The following is a 16676-nucleotide window of genomic DNA, read 5'->3' as shown; positions in this document are numbered from 1 at the left end:
CGCCTCCGCCAAGCTGTCCGCCGCCGAGAGGGAGAGCCGCGCGCTGGACAAGGAGCTGGCCCGCTGCCGGGACGCGGCCGGCAAGCTCAAGGAGCTTGAGAAGGACAACAGGGACCTCACCAAGCAGGTCACCATGCACACGAGGACGCTGACCACACTGAGGGAGGTGAGCCAGGGGCCGCGGGGCCGCCGGGCCACACCATGTGTGCTGTGGGATTGAGGTGGGACGGCGGGAGGCCCCTGGCACGTGCCCCCTGCTTCGAACCAGAATGACGCCCGAAAGCATGAAGAGGAAGTAGACGTACCCTGTTAGGATCTGACTGCCCGGAGACAGCCGGTGCCTGGGGTATTTTATTCCATCCTCTTCCTTGTGCATTTCTGGATACACACACTTGGTACCCTGCTTTGTACACCTTAGCCCTGCTCTGGTTTTCACTTAACTTCACCTTTTCTCATTACACTAAATAGCTTTCAAGCCACAATTTCTAATGGCTGTGAGGTAGATTTACTGTGATTAATTCTGTAGGTTTACTGTGATTACTTCCCTGGCCACTCACACGGTAAAGAATCTGCCTGCAACGCAGGAGACCTTGGTTCAATCCCTGGGTCAGGAAGATCCCCTGGAGAAGGGAATGGCGACCCACTCCAGTATTCTTGCCTGGAGAATTCCATGGACTGAGGAGCCTGGTAGGGCTGCAGTCCATGGGGTCGCAAAGAGTCAGACACGACTAACACACACTAGCACATGTTTTGGACAATCAGATTATTTCTGAGTTTTCCCACTGTTTTATTTTTTTTTAAGTCTTTATTGAGTTCATTACAGTATTGTTTCTGTTTGTGTCCCGGTATTTTGGCCGAGAGGCATGTGGATCTCAGCTCCCTGACCTGGCAGAGCCGGGAACCAGGGAAGCCACACCCCCTGCACTGGACCACAAGGAAGTCCCTCCTACTTTTTTAAATAACACTGGGCGTCCTAACAGTACACCTTCACAGATACCTATTTCCTTAGGATATATACCTCGAAGTGCAATTACACTTGAAAGGGTCCAAATTTTTAAGTCTTCTTGGTGAACACCTGTCTTACTTCTCCCTGATATTTTTTTGTGTGGTCATCTGGGCTTTCCTGCATGTGTTAGGGTGAGTCACTGCTCTGGTAAACGACTTCAGCATCTCCCTGGCACATCGCAGAAGCTGGGTCTCCCCACATGTGGAAGTTCACTGTGGCTGTTCACAGGCACCTGGCTTCCTCCATCCTGTGGCTCGGCCATCCCACGGTGGACCTACCTGCAGCAGGTAGATGCGGAAAAGAAGGACCACACCTCTTGATGCAGAATTGGGTCACAGAGTTGCACCTAACTGCTGGGGAGGCTGAGAAATGTTCTAGCTGTGTGCTAAGGAAGAAAAGGAAATTTGAGAACACAGAAAGGTCTCCATGTTAAATATATACATATGTGTATATATTACTGACTGTCAGTGCAACAGATCACCATGCTGTGGGGAAGATACAAGACACCAACTCAGGCAGTAGCCCCTGCCTCATAAGCATTGGTTAGGCTTGCTGCAGTAACGATCAACCCCACAGTCTCAGGGGCTCATCCTATCCAAGGCTGGTTTCTCGTGCGAGTCCAGGTGACTCTCCAGGGAGCCTGTCCTCTGTGCTGGGGCTCAGTAGTCCAGTCTGCTTTGACATTATGGCTCCCCCATCCTAACCCCACACCCTAACCCGTGGCGTTAGGGCGGTTCCCGCGGCAGAGGTGAGGCAGCTGTAAGGTCACGTACCAGCCCTTCCATGCCACACCTGGGGAGCGACCCTGGAATGTTCAGCAAACATCACCAAATGTGTTAGGGGTTCCAGGCCTTGGGGTGTGGTAGGTGTCCATGTGAGGGCATGTAGCTATGTCACCGGGCAGAAATTGGTAGCTGCCTGGAAAGCTACAGAGGTGTGGACCACAGTAAGTGAACTCCTAGATGAGGTCAACATCCACTTTCGAAAAGTAAATCAAAACCTGTCTAAAAGTAAAATCTTTCTCCCCTTTATATTTTTTTCTTATGTTCTAAATTCCCTGCAATGGGCCTTTAATTACATCACTTCATAGAAAAGGCAGTCGTGTTGGAAGAATTCAAGCCTGCTCCTCAAAGGTCACCATAAATGGTATCTCAGACGCGTCTCTGGATGTGTTTGGAACATGTTCAGTCCTTCCCGGACACACTGCTGCATGGCCTCGTGTCCTGAACCCCAGGGCCTGGGAAGGTGTGTTCACCCCTTCCCTTCAAGACATCCCCGGGGTCCGCTGTCCACATAGAACCACCCGCTTGTCCCTCGAGACTCCCGAGCTGGCCGTGACTCGAGAAGATGGTTGCTCTGCCCTGAGATGGGCCTGTGTCTGTCTCTCTTGCCGCATCTGCTGGGCTCCTGGCCCATGCTTATCCTCACTGTCCCCACAGGACCTGGTGCAGGAGAAGCTGAAGAGCCAGAAGCTGAGCAGTGAGCTGGACAAACTGAGCCAGGAGCTGGAGAAGGTCGGCCTCCACAAGGAGATGCTGCTGCAGGATGACAACAGCAACGGCGACCCGTGAGGACCTACCCGCCCCGGGTGGCTGCAGGAGTCCGTGCACCCTACACCCCGCAGGCTCCACGCCCCACCCCCCAGTGCTGCATTTAGTCTCCACACCCAAGGGCCTCTTGTCGCATGGGGCTTTCTATCCCAGGCCTCCTTCCTGGAGATTCCAAGCAGGGAGTGGAAGGGGATTTCTTTTGTCCAATGAAAAGGCTTCCTGATTTTTTTTCTAGTTAGGCTCTTTCAGGCCAGTTTTAAATTCACAACAAAACTGAGGGGCAGGTACAGAGATTACCTGTGGACCCCTGCCCCCTGACATGCATACCCTTTCCAACCATCAACACCCCACCCCCCACCAGAATGGTACATGCGGTAACACTGACAGGTCATCACCCAGAGTTCACAGGTGACATTGGGGTCACTCTTGGTGTTGCACGTTCTGTGGGTTTTGACAAATATATAACGACATGTATGCACCCCTCTGGGGTCATACAGAGTGTTTTCACTGCCCTAAGGATCCTCTGTGTTCCACCCATTTGTTCCCTTGTCCTTCCACCAGCCCTTTGATTTTTTTTAAACCAGCCTGCAATTCTTTCTTTCTCTTTCTTTCTCTCCTCTCCTCTTTTTCTTTCTTTCGCTCTCTCCCCACCACCCCTCCATGCTGGGTCTTTACTGGGGTTTCTCTAGCTGCAGTGAACAGGGGCGACTCTCTAGTTGCCGTGCGCGGGCTCCTCGCTGTGGTGGCTTCTCTTGTGGAGCACGGGCTCTAGGGCATCGGGCTTCAGTGGTTGCAGCTCGTGGGCTCAGTAGTTGTGGCCCACCGGCTTAGTTGCCCCCGCGGCATGGAAGATCTTCCCAAACCAAGGATCGAACTGGCGTCCCTTGCATTGGCAGGAGGATTCTTAACCACTGGGCCCAGCACTTTGATTTTTAAAGTTGAACTGTTGCTACTTTGCCTGCAGTGCTTTCCTGAATGATCTCGCTTTTCCAAGAAATCCAGCATCTTGGACTTTTGTTGGACTTGTAACCAACATGATGTCCTTTTGGTGTGGCTACAAGTCCACAGAGATTTACCACTTACCTAGCACTATGGATAGATTCGTTAGCCTTTCTGAGACTCAGTTTCCCCATCTGTAAAATGGGCATAACAGTACTTCTCTAAGATGACGCCTGGAACACTATAGCCATAACGTTTCATTTACAAGTGTCCCAGATGTGTTTATACCAGGAGTCCAGGGAAGGGCTCTGGGTGACGGTGTTTGGCTCCTGCGGTCTTTCTGGGCCACATCCTTCAACAAGATGAAGAAACCAGCTTAATGCAGGAGGGCCTTGAGGGCAGCTGGGAGACTGGGAGCTTGTGGGAGGAAGAGACAGATAAATACTACCGTGTATTTTTATTTTTTCAGGAAATACAAGATTTTGGAGAGCATAAATGAATCAGCTTTAAAAACAACACTCTCCATGAAAGAAGAAAAGATTGCTTTCTTAGAAGCGCAGGTAGAAGAGAAAGCCAGCCTGAATCACCAGCTGCAGAACGAGATCCAGGTGGTAAGAGCAGTGTCCCCCCAACCCGCCCTGAGACAGGCCAGGGGTCGTGGCTGTGAGATGCCCGCCTCACCTTTCCCAGACCCTCACCTGGGTGGCAGAGGGGCGACTTGGATGCCCGTGTCCTGGGGCAGGTTTTTGTGGAGAGGACACCCAAGGCTCAGGGGAGGGAGGAGACTGGCCACAGTCATGTAGCTGAAGTTGGGGCTGGGTCCCAGCGCTGCCCTTCAATCCCATCTACAGGGAGGGGGTAACATGCAGGATGGAGGTTGTGTGTGCCCCCTGCAAAAGCAAAGGCAGGTGCCTGGCGGGTCCGCGCCAGTGCTGGGCGAGGAGATGGTTTGGTGCAGGGGGCCCCCAGCTGGGCCCCTTCCTGCCCCAAGTCTGCACTCCTGTTCCCACAGCTGAAGAAGGAGTGTGAGATCCTCAAGCAGAGCCAGGAAGCGGGGACGCAGGCACAAAACTCATTCAAACACCCCATGGGGACGTCAGTCGAGGGTCACCAGGGGAAGGATCCCTGGGCGCCCAGCCACAAGGAGGCCACGATGGAGCTGCTGCGTGTGAAGGACCGGGCCATCGAACTGGAGCGCAACGTGAGTGGGGAGAGGCCGTCCATGAACCGTCGTGTAGGTGGAGTGGGAATTCACATCACCAGGAAGGACCCCGGGCAGCAGGAGCTGTTGAGATTGACACAGGTCTCACCAGCCACCTTGTATTTCCTGGCAGGTCCTGTGAGCTCCTTTCCACTTGAGATCCCTTCAGCCTTTTTTCTTTTTTTTTTTTTTAAGTGAGCATTTTATTTATTTATCTTAAATTGTTCATTTATTTCTGGCTATGTCAGATGTTAGTCGTTGCACATGGGCTCAGTAGCTGTGGTACGTGGCTTAGTTGCCCTGCAGCACGTGGGATCTTCGTTCGCCGACCACGGATCGAACCTGTGTCCCCTACGGGGGAAGGCCGATTCTTAACCACTGGACCACCAGGGAGGTCCCTCTTCGGAGTTTCTAACTGAAAGGGTGTGTGCACGTCTTCCCCGAAGACGCGCTCTCTGCCTCCCAGCACATCACTGGGCCTAGAGCGTCTACACCCGCACCGTTTCCACGGGGCTCTGTGATTCACTGCTCTGCGGGGGGTCAACCGTCCACCACAGTCCTCCACCTGTTTTCATGAATAAGACGTTATTGGCCCACAGACACACCCTCTGCTTCCACGTTGTGTGGAGCTGCCTTCCCACGGCGGGTCAGTGTTGCGACAGAGACCACACGACCAGCAGACCCCCAGATATTTGCTGTCTGGCCCTTTACAGAACAAGCTTGTCCATGCATATCTAAACACTTGATGTCCTTTGATGTCCCCCCAATGGCCTTATGAAGTAGATAGTGATGGTTTTCATTTGACAGATGAAAAAGGTGAGATAGAGTGTACGAAACTTGACCCTAAGCCCTATACTGGTAAGGGACAGGCCACAACCACCACCCACACATCCTAGTCCAGTCGGTGGCCTATTTTGCTTGGCCTTCATTTGCCTCGCAGAGGATGAACCGCCTTAACCTACCTGCTGTCACCCCTGAGTGGGATGAGGCTGTGGGCACAGGCCCTGACTCCTGTCCTGGGCAAGCTCACAGACATGCATTCTCAGGGTGAGCGACAGAAAACAGAGAGAAGCATTAAAGACAGATAACTTTAAAGAAAGCAGCTGTAACTCCAGCTCACCCTTGTCTCACACTCACATGCTCAGGTTCCTTGCAAGACCCCCATCATGTGTATCCCCATCATTTCTATCATGAAAACATGGACAAAAAAATTTTTTTTTCTGATGCTATTGTCTTTCTAAGAGGGAAAGTGTTACTTCTCTTACTTAATGGAGTCTGGCTTTAGCCCCCAAAGCATCAACTCTTGAGGGTTCTCATTCCCAGCAACTCAGGTCCCCGCTGCCACTTAGCAGGTATGGAAGAAGTGAAGTGAAAGTCGCTCAGGCGTGTCTGACTTTTTGCGACCCCATGGACTATATACAGTCCATGGAATTCTCCAGGCCACAATACTGGACTGGGTAGCCTTTCCCTTCTCCAGGGGATCTTCCCAACCCAGGGATCAAACCCAGGTGTCCCTCATTGCAGGTGGATTCTTTACCAGCTGAGCCACAAGGGAAGCAGATACGGAACTGGCATCTGATCAGGCCCATGCTTTTCCCTCCCCCAGAATGCGGCCCTGCAGGCTGAGAAGCAGCTGCTCAAGGAACAGCTGCAGCACTTGGAGACCCAGAACACGGCCTTCAGCAGCCAGATCCTGACGCTGCAGAAGCAGAGCACCTTCCTGCAGGAGCATAACACCACACTGCAGACACAGACGGCCAAGCTGCAGGTGAGGGCCGGGCGGGCCAGCCTCGCGGGGAGGATGCTTCTTGTCTCCTAGAGGCCAGACCAGCATGCTCACAACTCCCAATCAGCAAGACGAAGCAGAGGGAGAGTTTGGGGCTTTTTTTTAGCAGGTGCATCGTACACCATGATTCCTAGTCTCGGGATCTTTGAAAATAGTTTTCAGTGATTAAACACCTGGCTGCCCAGGCTAAAAAAAAGTTCATTTCCCTGCTTTTATTTGCAGTCTTGTCTGTTTCCCAAAATCTATTTCTTGAGATGCTCTTAGGAATTTTTTGGGAAAAGAGACTCTGGAATCAAATAAGTTGAGTTCAACCAAGCCAAGCACATTTCTTCACCGTAGGACCTGGTAGAATCTTTCTGAAGCAAATGTGAATTTTTCATCTCCACGAGTGAAATGGAGTATCACATGTCTGTTGAGAGCATCTAGCCAAACGAGTGTTCTGGACTGTGCATTTTAAGATGTGGATATTTATTTACAGTTAATAGATTGTGAAAAAAATTAAGAATTATTCATTGCAGTTTCTGAGAAAGGGGTCTGAAAGTATGTAACTTATGGGTCAGGGGTGATAAACAAGAGACTGGCAAAGATGTTGGAAATTACTCTAGTAAAATAAGGAAATAGGGTTTGTAGTTTTGTTTTGTTGGGGTTTTGATTGTAGTTGTCATATCTTTGTCTCATCTTGATGTTAAGGTAGTTAATTCTGACCTCAGAATGAGTTATGAAGTGTTCCCTTCCCTGCAGTTGCTCATAATTTTGGATGTTGGGTGGGGGTTCTGAAGCTGTCAATTAAGTTAAGGTAGGTTGTTCAGGTATTCTGTGTCCTCAGTGATGCTCTTTTAAAACTAGGCTTTTAAGAGTATTCAAAGATGGTATCCAAGGAGCGTATTCATAGATAGGGCCTCATTTGCCACCGAAAGTCACATCTGTGGAGAGACTTCAGGACTAAGCACCATGTGACAGCCTGTTACACCGTCTGGCCTCCCCCAGCCATTCCTCAAGTCCGAGTAGAACTGTCTTTGGTCCCAGCTGGGTCTTTGCCTGGCCCGGGGGGGTCCCCGCTCCCTCGTGTCAGCCTCCATCCCCGTCTCCCTCTCGGCAGGTGGAGAACTCCACCCTGACCTCCCAGAGCGCCTCGCTCAGCGCCCAGTACGCACTGCTGCAGAGCCAGCAGACGGCCAAGGAGAGCGAGAACGAGAGCCTGCAGAAGCAGCAGGAGCAGCTGACGGCCGCCTACCAGGCGCTGCTGCAGGACCACGAGCACCTGGGGGCGCTTCACGAGCGGCAGTCCGCCGAGTACGAGGCCCTCATCCACCAGCACAGCTGCCTGAAGACCCTGCACCGCAACCTGGAGCTGGAGCACAAGGAGCTCGGCGAGAGGTGTGCATTGGCGGGCCAGCAGGCGGGTCCCCCGGGTTTGTGTCCCTCCGTGCCCCGCGAGTCTCCTCTTGGCCTGCGGCTTCACACCATCTGGGGCACTGGAGCTTCCCCAAAGGGAAGTAAATCAGAGTCTCCCTCAGTGGTTCAGAGTGAGACCAGCTGGAGAACGGGTGGCCAGAGGATCCCCAGGGAAGAAGGGGTGTCGCGGCCAGTCCCAGCTGAGGGAAACTGCTTGTTGGTGTGGGGTCCCTGCTCCCGTGAGGAGTCTCTTCTTCCCTCTCTCTTCTCTCCAAACCAAGAATAAGGAGGAAGTTCACCATAGCAGCTCATGTACACTGATGCCCTTCACCCCGCCTTCTGTTCTGTTTTGCCTTTCAAGGTCTGAGCTGCATTTTTTTTTAACCTTTTGTTGTTGGGTCTCTCAGTCCTGTCCTACTCTTTGTGACCCCATGGACTGCAGCATGCCAGGCTACCCTGTCCTTCACCGTCTCCCGGAGCTTGCTCAAACTCATGTTCATGAAGTCGATGATGTCATCCAACCATCTCATCCTCTGTTGCCCCCTTCTCTTCCTTCCCTCAATCTTTCCCAGCAACAGTCTTTTCCAATGAGTCAGCTCTTCACATCAGGTGGCCAAAGTATTAGAGCTTCAGCATGAGTCCTTCCAATGAATATTCAGGGTTGATATCCTTTAGGATTGACTGGTTTGATCTCCTTGCTGTCAAAGAGACTCTAAAGAGTCTCCTCCAGCATCATAGTTTAAAACAACTTTTATTTTAGGTATATAGAAATTAAACAGAATGGTAGAGTGAAGCCTCTGTAGACCCATGACTGGCTTCGGCAGTGAGCTCTTTTTGCCATCTTTGTTTCATCTTTACTTTCCACTCTCTAGCCCTATACTTTAAGATAGAATTTACATACATTGAAATGCACAAGTCTTCACTTTGCACTGTTGACAGCTCGTGGGTTCTGGGTTTTGTGTACATTCATTCAGTCAACCAGCATCGCCTGAGCACCTGCCCCGGCAGATCAGTGATTGTCCCAGGCTCCTGGGCAGGGGTGGCAGAACCCATCACACCTGGGGACAGGTGTGATACGCACATGGCTCTAATGCAGGAGGGAGAGTCTCTCTAACACTTCGCGAGGGTGGGTGGTGGGTGAGCGGAAGCAGTTGTCCTCGTCATCCGCTTGTGAGATGGCCCTGCTGGCAGTGCCTCCCTCGACTCAGCCTTACGATGCTCAGTGAAGCTGCAGTGCGGGGTGTTTCATCACAGACCAGGGGGAGGGTATACAGCCAGCAAAGCTGCGTGAGGGTGCCTGATGGTGCTGTGGACCGGGGGTGATGGCGTTCATTCATCCACTCACCTGGTGCTTCCTTTTTGCCTCTGTCTGGAGTCCTCCACTCACTTGATCCACCCAGATTGCCATCCTTGAGACAGTTGACGTCCTGCTGAGACGTCTGCTCCCGTAAGATTGCTCCTTCCAGCCAAACTGAGCGTCTTCGGCCTCCTCTGCACCCTTCTGTACACATGTGATCCTTTGCACACACCTGCAGTGTGCTTAGCGCTGAGTCTAGACTGGTAGGGGAGGCACCCTATTTACTAACAATGTGGCGTGAGAAGTGTTCACTCAACTCTGAAGCTAGCACAATGCCCAGCACTCACCTCTCCTGTTATGTGTTATAATATCTTATGATATTCTTCATGTGTATTCAGCAGGGGAAGGCTTTTGCAGGTGGAATTTGGACTGGAGTTCATCGTTGCTTCTCCTGTAGCCCTTGGCTCAATGCAGCACAGAGCCACTGTGTTACCCAGCGCTTGTGGACAGGCTGGAGGCCCCATGGGTCTGTCTGCGGCAGGGCTCCAGGTTCAGGAGTCTGGGTACCTGGCTCACAGGGACAAAGGCTCTACATTCATTTCCTTTGACACTGAAATCGGACGCTTGCTCGTTTATTCTCTTAACACATATTTATTGAACACGGTGCCTCCTTCCACTGGGGACTTGGTGATGAGCCAGACTCACCCGGGCCCTGTCCTGCAGTGGGGTGGTGACTGACGGTCAGAGAGATGCTGGATCAGTGCGCTGTCCCAAGACGCTACAACAGGGAAGTGGGAGCCGGGGACCCTAATGGTCAGCCCATGGCCCTGATTTGTCAGACTTGGGATGACTTTTCCCAGAATCATTAACCTGCCTGAGAAAGATCACCCCGGAAAGCCAGGCAGAGCCGTATGCTCAGCACCGCATCAGGGAGCCTCTGCTCCCCTGACCTCAGGGCGAGGCTCGACAAGAGTGGGAAGGGCTCCCCCACCCCACCCCCATCCCCAGGGATTCGCTGCTCTATTAGCTGTTACCTGTACTGGACTTCAGCTGTTTATTTTGTGATTTCTTTTAAATCTATTTGTGTTTAGTGAACCTAGCTGAATAGGTAGCTCAGACAGTAAGAATCCGTCTGCAATACGGGAGACTGGGGTTCAGTCCCAGGGTCTGGAAGATCCCCTGGAGAAGGGAATGGCTGCCCATTCCTGTATCCTTGCGTGGAGAATCCCAGGGACAGAAGAACTTGGCAGGCTACAGTCCATGGGGTCACAGTCGGACACGATTGAGTGACTACCACTTTCTTAGTGAACCACCTGGTAGCTTATTTATAATCCCTAAGAGAAGGGCGTAGGGTTCAGAGGACATAGTTCTGGAGTTCCAGATGACCCAAGGGAGGGAAGGCTGCGGTGACAGGGGATCGAGGGGACTGTGGAGGCGTGTTGGGTGGGAGGAAGGGACTTCCTGGGTCCAGGGCTGGAAGAGACCCCCAAACCTGGGCACCGCCTCCCTGGCTGCTGGCTCGGACGCTTCTCAGCCGCCACCCTCGCGATTGCCTACCGTCTAAGCCTCGCTCCCCGCAGAGGAGGCTCAAAGGTCTTCCGGGGTGTATGTTACCTGTGGGGACAGATGGCTGGGGAACGGGCTGCCAGCAAGGTGTCCCCTCCTGCAGGCACAGTGACATGCTGAAGCACAAGGCAGAGCTGGACGAGCTGGAAAAGGTTTTGAGGGCCGAGAGGGAGGCTCTGCAGCAGGAGCAGAGGACGAGCGCCATGGCCGCGAGCGAGAACCGGAGGCTGCAGGAGGAGCTAGACAGGTAAACGCTGGGGCCCCGGGGCCCACCTGCCCATAGGCAGCGGCATCTCACCCACTCAGCACTCCCTGAGGTCAAGGGTGTTCCTGGTCATCGTGTGTTTTACAGCCCATCATGCTAACAGCTGGTTGGTAATGAGGTCACCGAGAATGGACTGGGATGGAAGGACCAGTGTAGTACCTGGGACAGCACGTCCAGTAAGCTGGCAGTCCTCACCTCCCACCCCGAGATGACGATTATGTCAGCCACAGGCACATTCATCATCTCACGGGTTCCCTGTTTATGAACTCACCTCCTTGCTCACGTTCATCTGTAAGCCCCAAATCAGCGCTCGTGACGCTTTTGAGGACATGCCCAGGGTGGTGGGACATTCGAGGTGCCTGACGCACACATTTCCAGCTAAGGATGCCCAGGGTGTTCGGTCCCAGCAGCCCAGGCTGCAAACGAGCGTCCTTTTCGTGGCCTGTTTAGAATCATGGTTTTCGTGGTTTTGTACTTTTTGGTGACAGTTTTGCCATTCAACAGCTTATTAATGGGATCTATATTAACAGCGTCTTTCATTACCTGAACATTATTGACCAGAGACGTTTCAATATTCACTTACATAACAGATCGCCAGCCACAGGCATTAATTTCTGCAAAACTCCCCCAGGCAATAACGTGAATGGCCCCCAGGTGGGATGCCTTCTCACGTTCCCAAGTGCAGGGCTGTGATGTACACTGCAGAGAATACACGTGTGGTAGATAAGCTTCCTCAGGCATGAGTACACTGCTGGTGGCTGTGAGCACATCACAGGCGGAAGCCACACTGAACGAGGTGTGTCTTGACCAGCTGACACAAACATGTGACCAGATTCACGGAAACACACCCCACGTTTCTCCTTAAGAGCTGGTTTAGTGTCTCGGGGACCTTCAACTGTTCCCACCGAGAGTGACAGGAATCTACAGAATCATCGTGTACGTTAGTCGCTCAGTCGTGTTCAACTCTTTGCGACTCTATGGATTGTAGCCCACCAGGCTCCTCTGTCCATGGGATTCTCCAGGCAGGAATACTGGAGTGGGTTGCCATGCCCTCCTCCAGGGGACCTTCCCGACCCGGGGATTGAACCCAGGTCTCCTGCATAGCAGGCAGGTTCTTAACCGTCATAGAATTATTATCATCCATTTTTTAAAAAATAGATGAGGGAACAGACAGATTAAATGCCTCGTCCGGGGCCGATGCTTGTAGTCAGTGGCAGAGACAGGGTTTGAATCGGGTCTTTTCTCTGGCAGGGCCACATGATGCCGCTTCCTCCCCATGTCCTTGTGTTCATGGGTACAGAGGACTGCAGGCTCAGGTGCCAGGCAGGTCAGGCACGTGGGTGATGAGTGCCAGCCGTAGACCAGACAGTGAAATGGAGAAGCCACTTGGTCTCAAGGTGGTCAGCTGGGAGGCAGGCCTGGGGCTGCCAGATTATTCCTTTGTTTGTGCTTGTTGTCTTGAAAGAAGTTGCACATTTGAATATTGATGTGAAACTTTCACAGTTTTAAATGTCAACCCCCTAATTCATTTAATCAGTGAGCCAAATGACCCATCCGTGTCAAAATCAAGTCCATGAGCCCCTGGTACTTTGAGCTTTCTGTTATACATCCTCCCCTGAGAAAGCCCAGTTAGATAATAGTTAAGATGATGATGATAATTTTAGCAGATTTACATAATACCCCAGCATCTCATACTTTATTTATCTCGAGAGTTGAAATTAGAAAAGGAGCTTGGAACTGGGAAGAGGAGCTGAGCAGAGACAAAGAGTTTTAGAGCGTCTTGTGGTTCAGTGTTTAAAAAAATCTTTGAACAGCAGAACCCTTTTTTCCAAGGAGGCACACATGCCAGAGCCTTAACTCCAGAAGAGATCAACAGTGATGCTCTGTCGGAGTGGGTGCCTGAGCCTGCCTGTGCTGTCTGCCCCAGACAGGGTGGGGGCACCAGGGGTACCTTCACAGGACCCCAAGAACCCAGCTTAAAAACCCCTGGTTTTGTTCTACTCCCTCGTTTTGAGGCCCAGAGAGGTTGTGCTTTGGTCTAAGATTGCACAGCTGGGACAAGGCCTGGGAGTGCTCTTCGGCCCTGAGCCCTGTGGCTCTCTGCGCCCCCCACCCCCAGGGTCAATTTCCTGCACCACCAGCTGAAGGGGGAGTACGAGGAACTGCACACCCACACCAAGGAGCTGAAGACCTCGCTGAACAGCTCGCAGCTGGAGCTGAACCGCTGGCAGGCCCGGTTTGACACGCTGAAGGAGCAGCACCAGAGCATGGACATCTCGCTGACCAAGCTGGACAACCACTGCGAGGTGAGGCCTGGGGCTGGGCGGTGGGGTCCCGGGACGCCAGAACGAGTGCCCTGGCGTGACAGCCTTCCGGCTCAGCGGGGTCGAGATGGGTCCTCCTTGGCGCGTATGCTCTGAGGACGCGTGTAAAGGTGGTCCAGAGACCGAGAGGAGGCCAGAGCTGTCTGGGTGGGGAACGGACACCTCGACTGGTCAGGATGCACGCACAAGCACCATTGCATCTGATCTTTGCCTTTTGCAAGGGGTCGGAGCAGGTGCAGCAATACAGCCGTGTGCTGTGTTATCCCTGCCCTCTTGTGTCCATGCTGTTCTTCCATTTCTTTTCATGTAGTAGCTGCACTCTTCTAGGGAAATGTCACAGGTTTTGTTGTTGTTATTTTTTTTCTGTGCTGGGGTTTGTCTGCCTGGCTCCTGATCCCGGGGCGGTCAGGTTGGAGCTTACACACGCATTCCCCCGGTTTCCAAAGGAGCAGAGCCCTGCCTTCTGGTGTACTCGGTTGGAAAGTACTGTGTTCAGCAGCAGACCTCTCTCAGATGGAGTTGTTAGCAGAGCCCAGGACAGTAAGACAGAGTAGACAGGGCAGGGAGGAGTGGCCGGGTCCCGCCCCAGCCCCGGGATGGCCCAAGACGGCCAGGACTCCAGACACAGCTCCTCTTGCCCTTTGTTGAGAAACACTCCGGAGGGTCTTCTCCTTTGAGCTCACGGTAGCTCCATGGGGCATCGCAGCTGAGGAAGCAGAGGCCAGGGTGCCAAGACACCCAAAGACACTCTGGGCTGGGACTGGGGCCTGTGGAGGAGATGGGGGCCACAACACTGGCAGATATTGTCCCAGGGAGCCCCGCCACCACGGGCTGTGCTTCAGGGTCTCCGTGCGGACTTCAGGCCAGAGCCTGCTGCCACCCAGGCCGTCTGAAGCCAAAAAGCTAGTCGTCTTGCTGTACACCAACCATCATACACATACTCTGGAGCAAGAGCTGGCCGTCCTCAGCCCAAAACTCAAGTCCAGCCCCTAAATCTGTTTCTATATGGCTGTGAACTCAGAATGACTTTTGCATTTTATAATGGTTGAGAAAGTGAAAAAAAAAAAAAGTTTTATTTTTTTTTATTTTTAATTTTATTTTATTTTTAAACTTTACATAATTGTATTAGTTTTGCCAAATATCAAAATGAATCCGCCACAGGTATACATGTGTTCCCCATCCTGAACCCTCCTCCCTCCTCCCTCCCCATACCATCCCTCTGGGTCATCCCTGTGCACCAGCCCCAAGCATCCAGTATCGTGCATCGAACCTGGGCTGGCAACTCGTTTCTTACATGATATTTTACATGTTTCAATGTCATTCTCCCAAATCTTCCCACCCTCTCCCTCTCCCACAGAGTCCATACAAGTGTTCTATACATCAGTGTCTCTTTTGCTGTCTCGTACACCGGGTTATTGTTACCATCTTTCTTTTTTTTGTGGCAAGTGCAAATGCTGTGACACTAAAATGTCAGCATCTGTAAGTCAAGTTTTATTGGAGTGTGGGCACACCTATGCATGTACGTCTTGTCTCTGGCTCTCACCTGTTGCAACAGCAGAGTTGAGTGGTTGCAACAAAGACCACCATCTGGCCTGGAAATCCTGAAATATTTGCTGCCTGGCTCTTTACAAGAGAAGTGTGCTGACCCTCAGCTAGAACAGAGTTGTCCCATAGAAATAATGATGTGGCCACCAGAGATAATTTAAAATTGTCAAGTTAGCCACATTTAAAAAGTGAAGGGAAGCAGGTGGTATTAATCCTAAATAATATATTTTGTTTACACAGATACTTCACATCCGTTTTTTAGTTAAGTCTTTGCTGCTAAGTCACTTCAGTCGTGTCCAACTCTGTGCGACCCCATAGACGGCAGCCCACCAGGCTCCCCTGTCCCTGGGATTCTCCAGGCAAGAATACTGGAGTGGGTTGCCATTTCCTTCTCCAATGCATGAAAGTGAAAAGTGGAAGTGAAGTCGTTCAGTCTTATCTGACTGTTAGCGACCCCATGGACTGAAGCCTACCAGGCTCCTCTGTCCATAGGATTTTCCAGGCAAGAGTACTGGAGTGGGGTGCCATTCCCTTCTCCGAGTTAAGTCTTTAGGACTTGCTATATTTGCCCTGCTCGTCTTGGCGAGGACTGGCTGTGTTGTTTCTGTCTGTTTTTCTGGCTGCGTTTTAAGTGCTCAGCAGCCACTTGTTGCCCACCGCTGTCAGATTGGGCAGTGGCCCTTTGGGTCCTTTCTAATTATCACGAGTTGGATAATACTGAGATGGGTGTCTGTTTTTTTTTTTTCTTTTGGCTGTGCTGGGTCTTCTCTGGTGCTCCGGCTTTTCTCTAGTTGCAGTGAGCAGGGGCCGCTCTCCACTTCCAGTGCTTGGGCTTCTCATTGTGGTGGTTTCTCTTGCTGCGGAGCACGGGCCCTTGGGCGTGCTGGCTCAGTGCTTGTAGCTCCCGGGCTCTGTAGCACAGGCTCAGTAGGTGCGGCCCACGGGCTCAGTTATTCCGTGGCATGTGGGATCCTCCCGGACCGGGGTTCAAACCTTTGTCTCCTGCATTGGCAGGCGGACTCTTTACCACTGAGCCACCGGGGAGGCCTGAGATGGACGTCTTGGCGCACGTGGCGTTTTCCTTCTTTCGGAAGCTGGCCTCCCAGCAGCAGACTCACGGGGTCACACCATTTTTAAGACACTGTTGATCTGTATTTCAGCTGCTGTCCCGACTCAAGGGGAACTTGGAAGAAGAAAACCATCACCTCTTGAGCCAAATCCAGCTGTTGAGCCAGCAGAACCAGATGCTTCTAGAACAGAACCTGGAGAACAAGGAGCAGTACCACGAGGAACAGAAGCAGTACATGTAAGGGGCCCGGGTGATGGGGATCCTGGCTTCCCCGTGCCAGGCCAGAGCAGCTCCGGGGCCCGTCAGTGTCCTGAGGGCAAGGGCAGGCCAGCTTACCAGCCTGTCCTCCTCTCTCTTGCCCTGGAGTGGTTCTGGGTTTCTGCAGGTAGTGGCATTTGGCTTTCGTTAGCTTTTTAAAGGCACTGCCCACCGCCAGAAGCTTTTTACTCTGCTTTTGGAATTAAGTGCACTTCTAAAAATACAAGCGTGCCACCGAGAAGTAGCTCAGGGAAAGAATTCACTTCGAAGGCTGAGCACAGATGCCAGTGCAGGACTCTTTCTCACTCATGTCTGTGTTCGATGATCGTCTGGAGGGTGGGTGACCACTGTGCCACGGTGTTTATTTCTCCCGGCTTTACATGGGCCCTGCGAGGTGCACAGCGATCTGGTGAACGGGAATTGGTGGGACCGATGGGATATGACTAGAGCTGTGTCCATACCAGAGGTTGAGGAG

The 16676-nt window shown here is 52.2% G+C and overlaps 1 protein-coding gene across 1 annotated transcript in view; it reads left to right on the top strand.

The window, feature by feature from the left end:
* Positions 1–16676, top strand: part of CCDC88C (coiled-coil domain containing 88C) — a 146009-nt gene that overhangs the window by 106737 nt on the left and 22596 nt on the right. The window contains exons 17-25 of the mRNA XM_010836261.1: positions 1–166; positions 2446–2573; positions 3965–4106; positions 4508–4696; positions 6303–6464; positions 7582–7859; positions 10844–10987; positions 13125–13311; positions 16035–16180. The exon at positions 1–166 is cut by the window's left edge and continues 12 nt beyond it. Coding sequence (XP_010834563.1) covers positions 1–166; positions 2446–2573; positions 3965–4106; positions 4508–4696; positions 6303–6464; positions 7582–7859; positions 10844–10987; positions 13125–13311; positions 16035–16180 — 1542 coding nt within the window. The remainder of the gene's footprint in view (positions 167–2445; positions 2574–3964; positions 4107–4507; positions 4697–6302; positions 6465–7581; positions 7860–10843; positions 10988–13124; positions 13312–16034; positions 16181–16676) is intronic.

Source organism: Bison bison, unplaced genomic scaffold, assembly GCF_000754665.1.
Source record: "Bison bison bison isolate TAMUID 2011002044 unplaced genomic scaffold, Bison_UMD1.0 scf7180017864061, whole genome shotgun sequence".
Taxonomy (NCBI): domain Eukaryota; kingdom Metazoa; phylum Chordata; class Mammalia; order Artiodactyla; family Bovidae; genus Bison; species Bison bison.
This window is presented reverse-complemented; position numbering and strand designations above follow the sequence as displayed.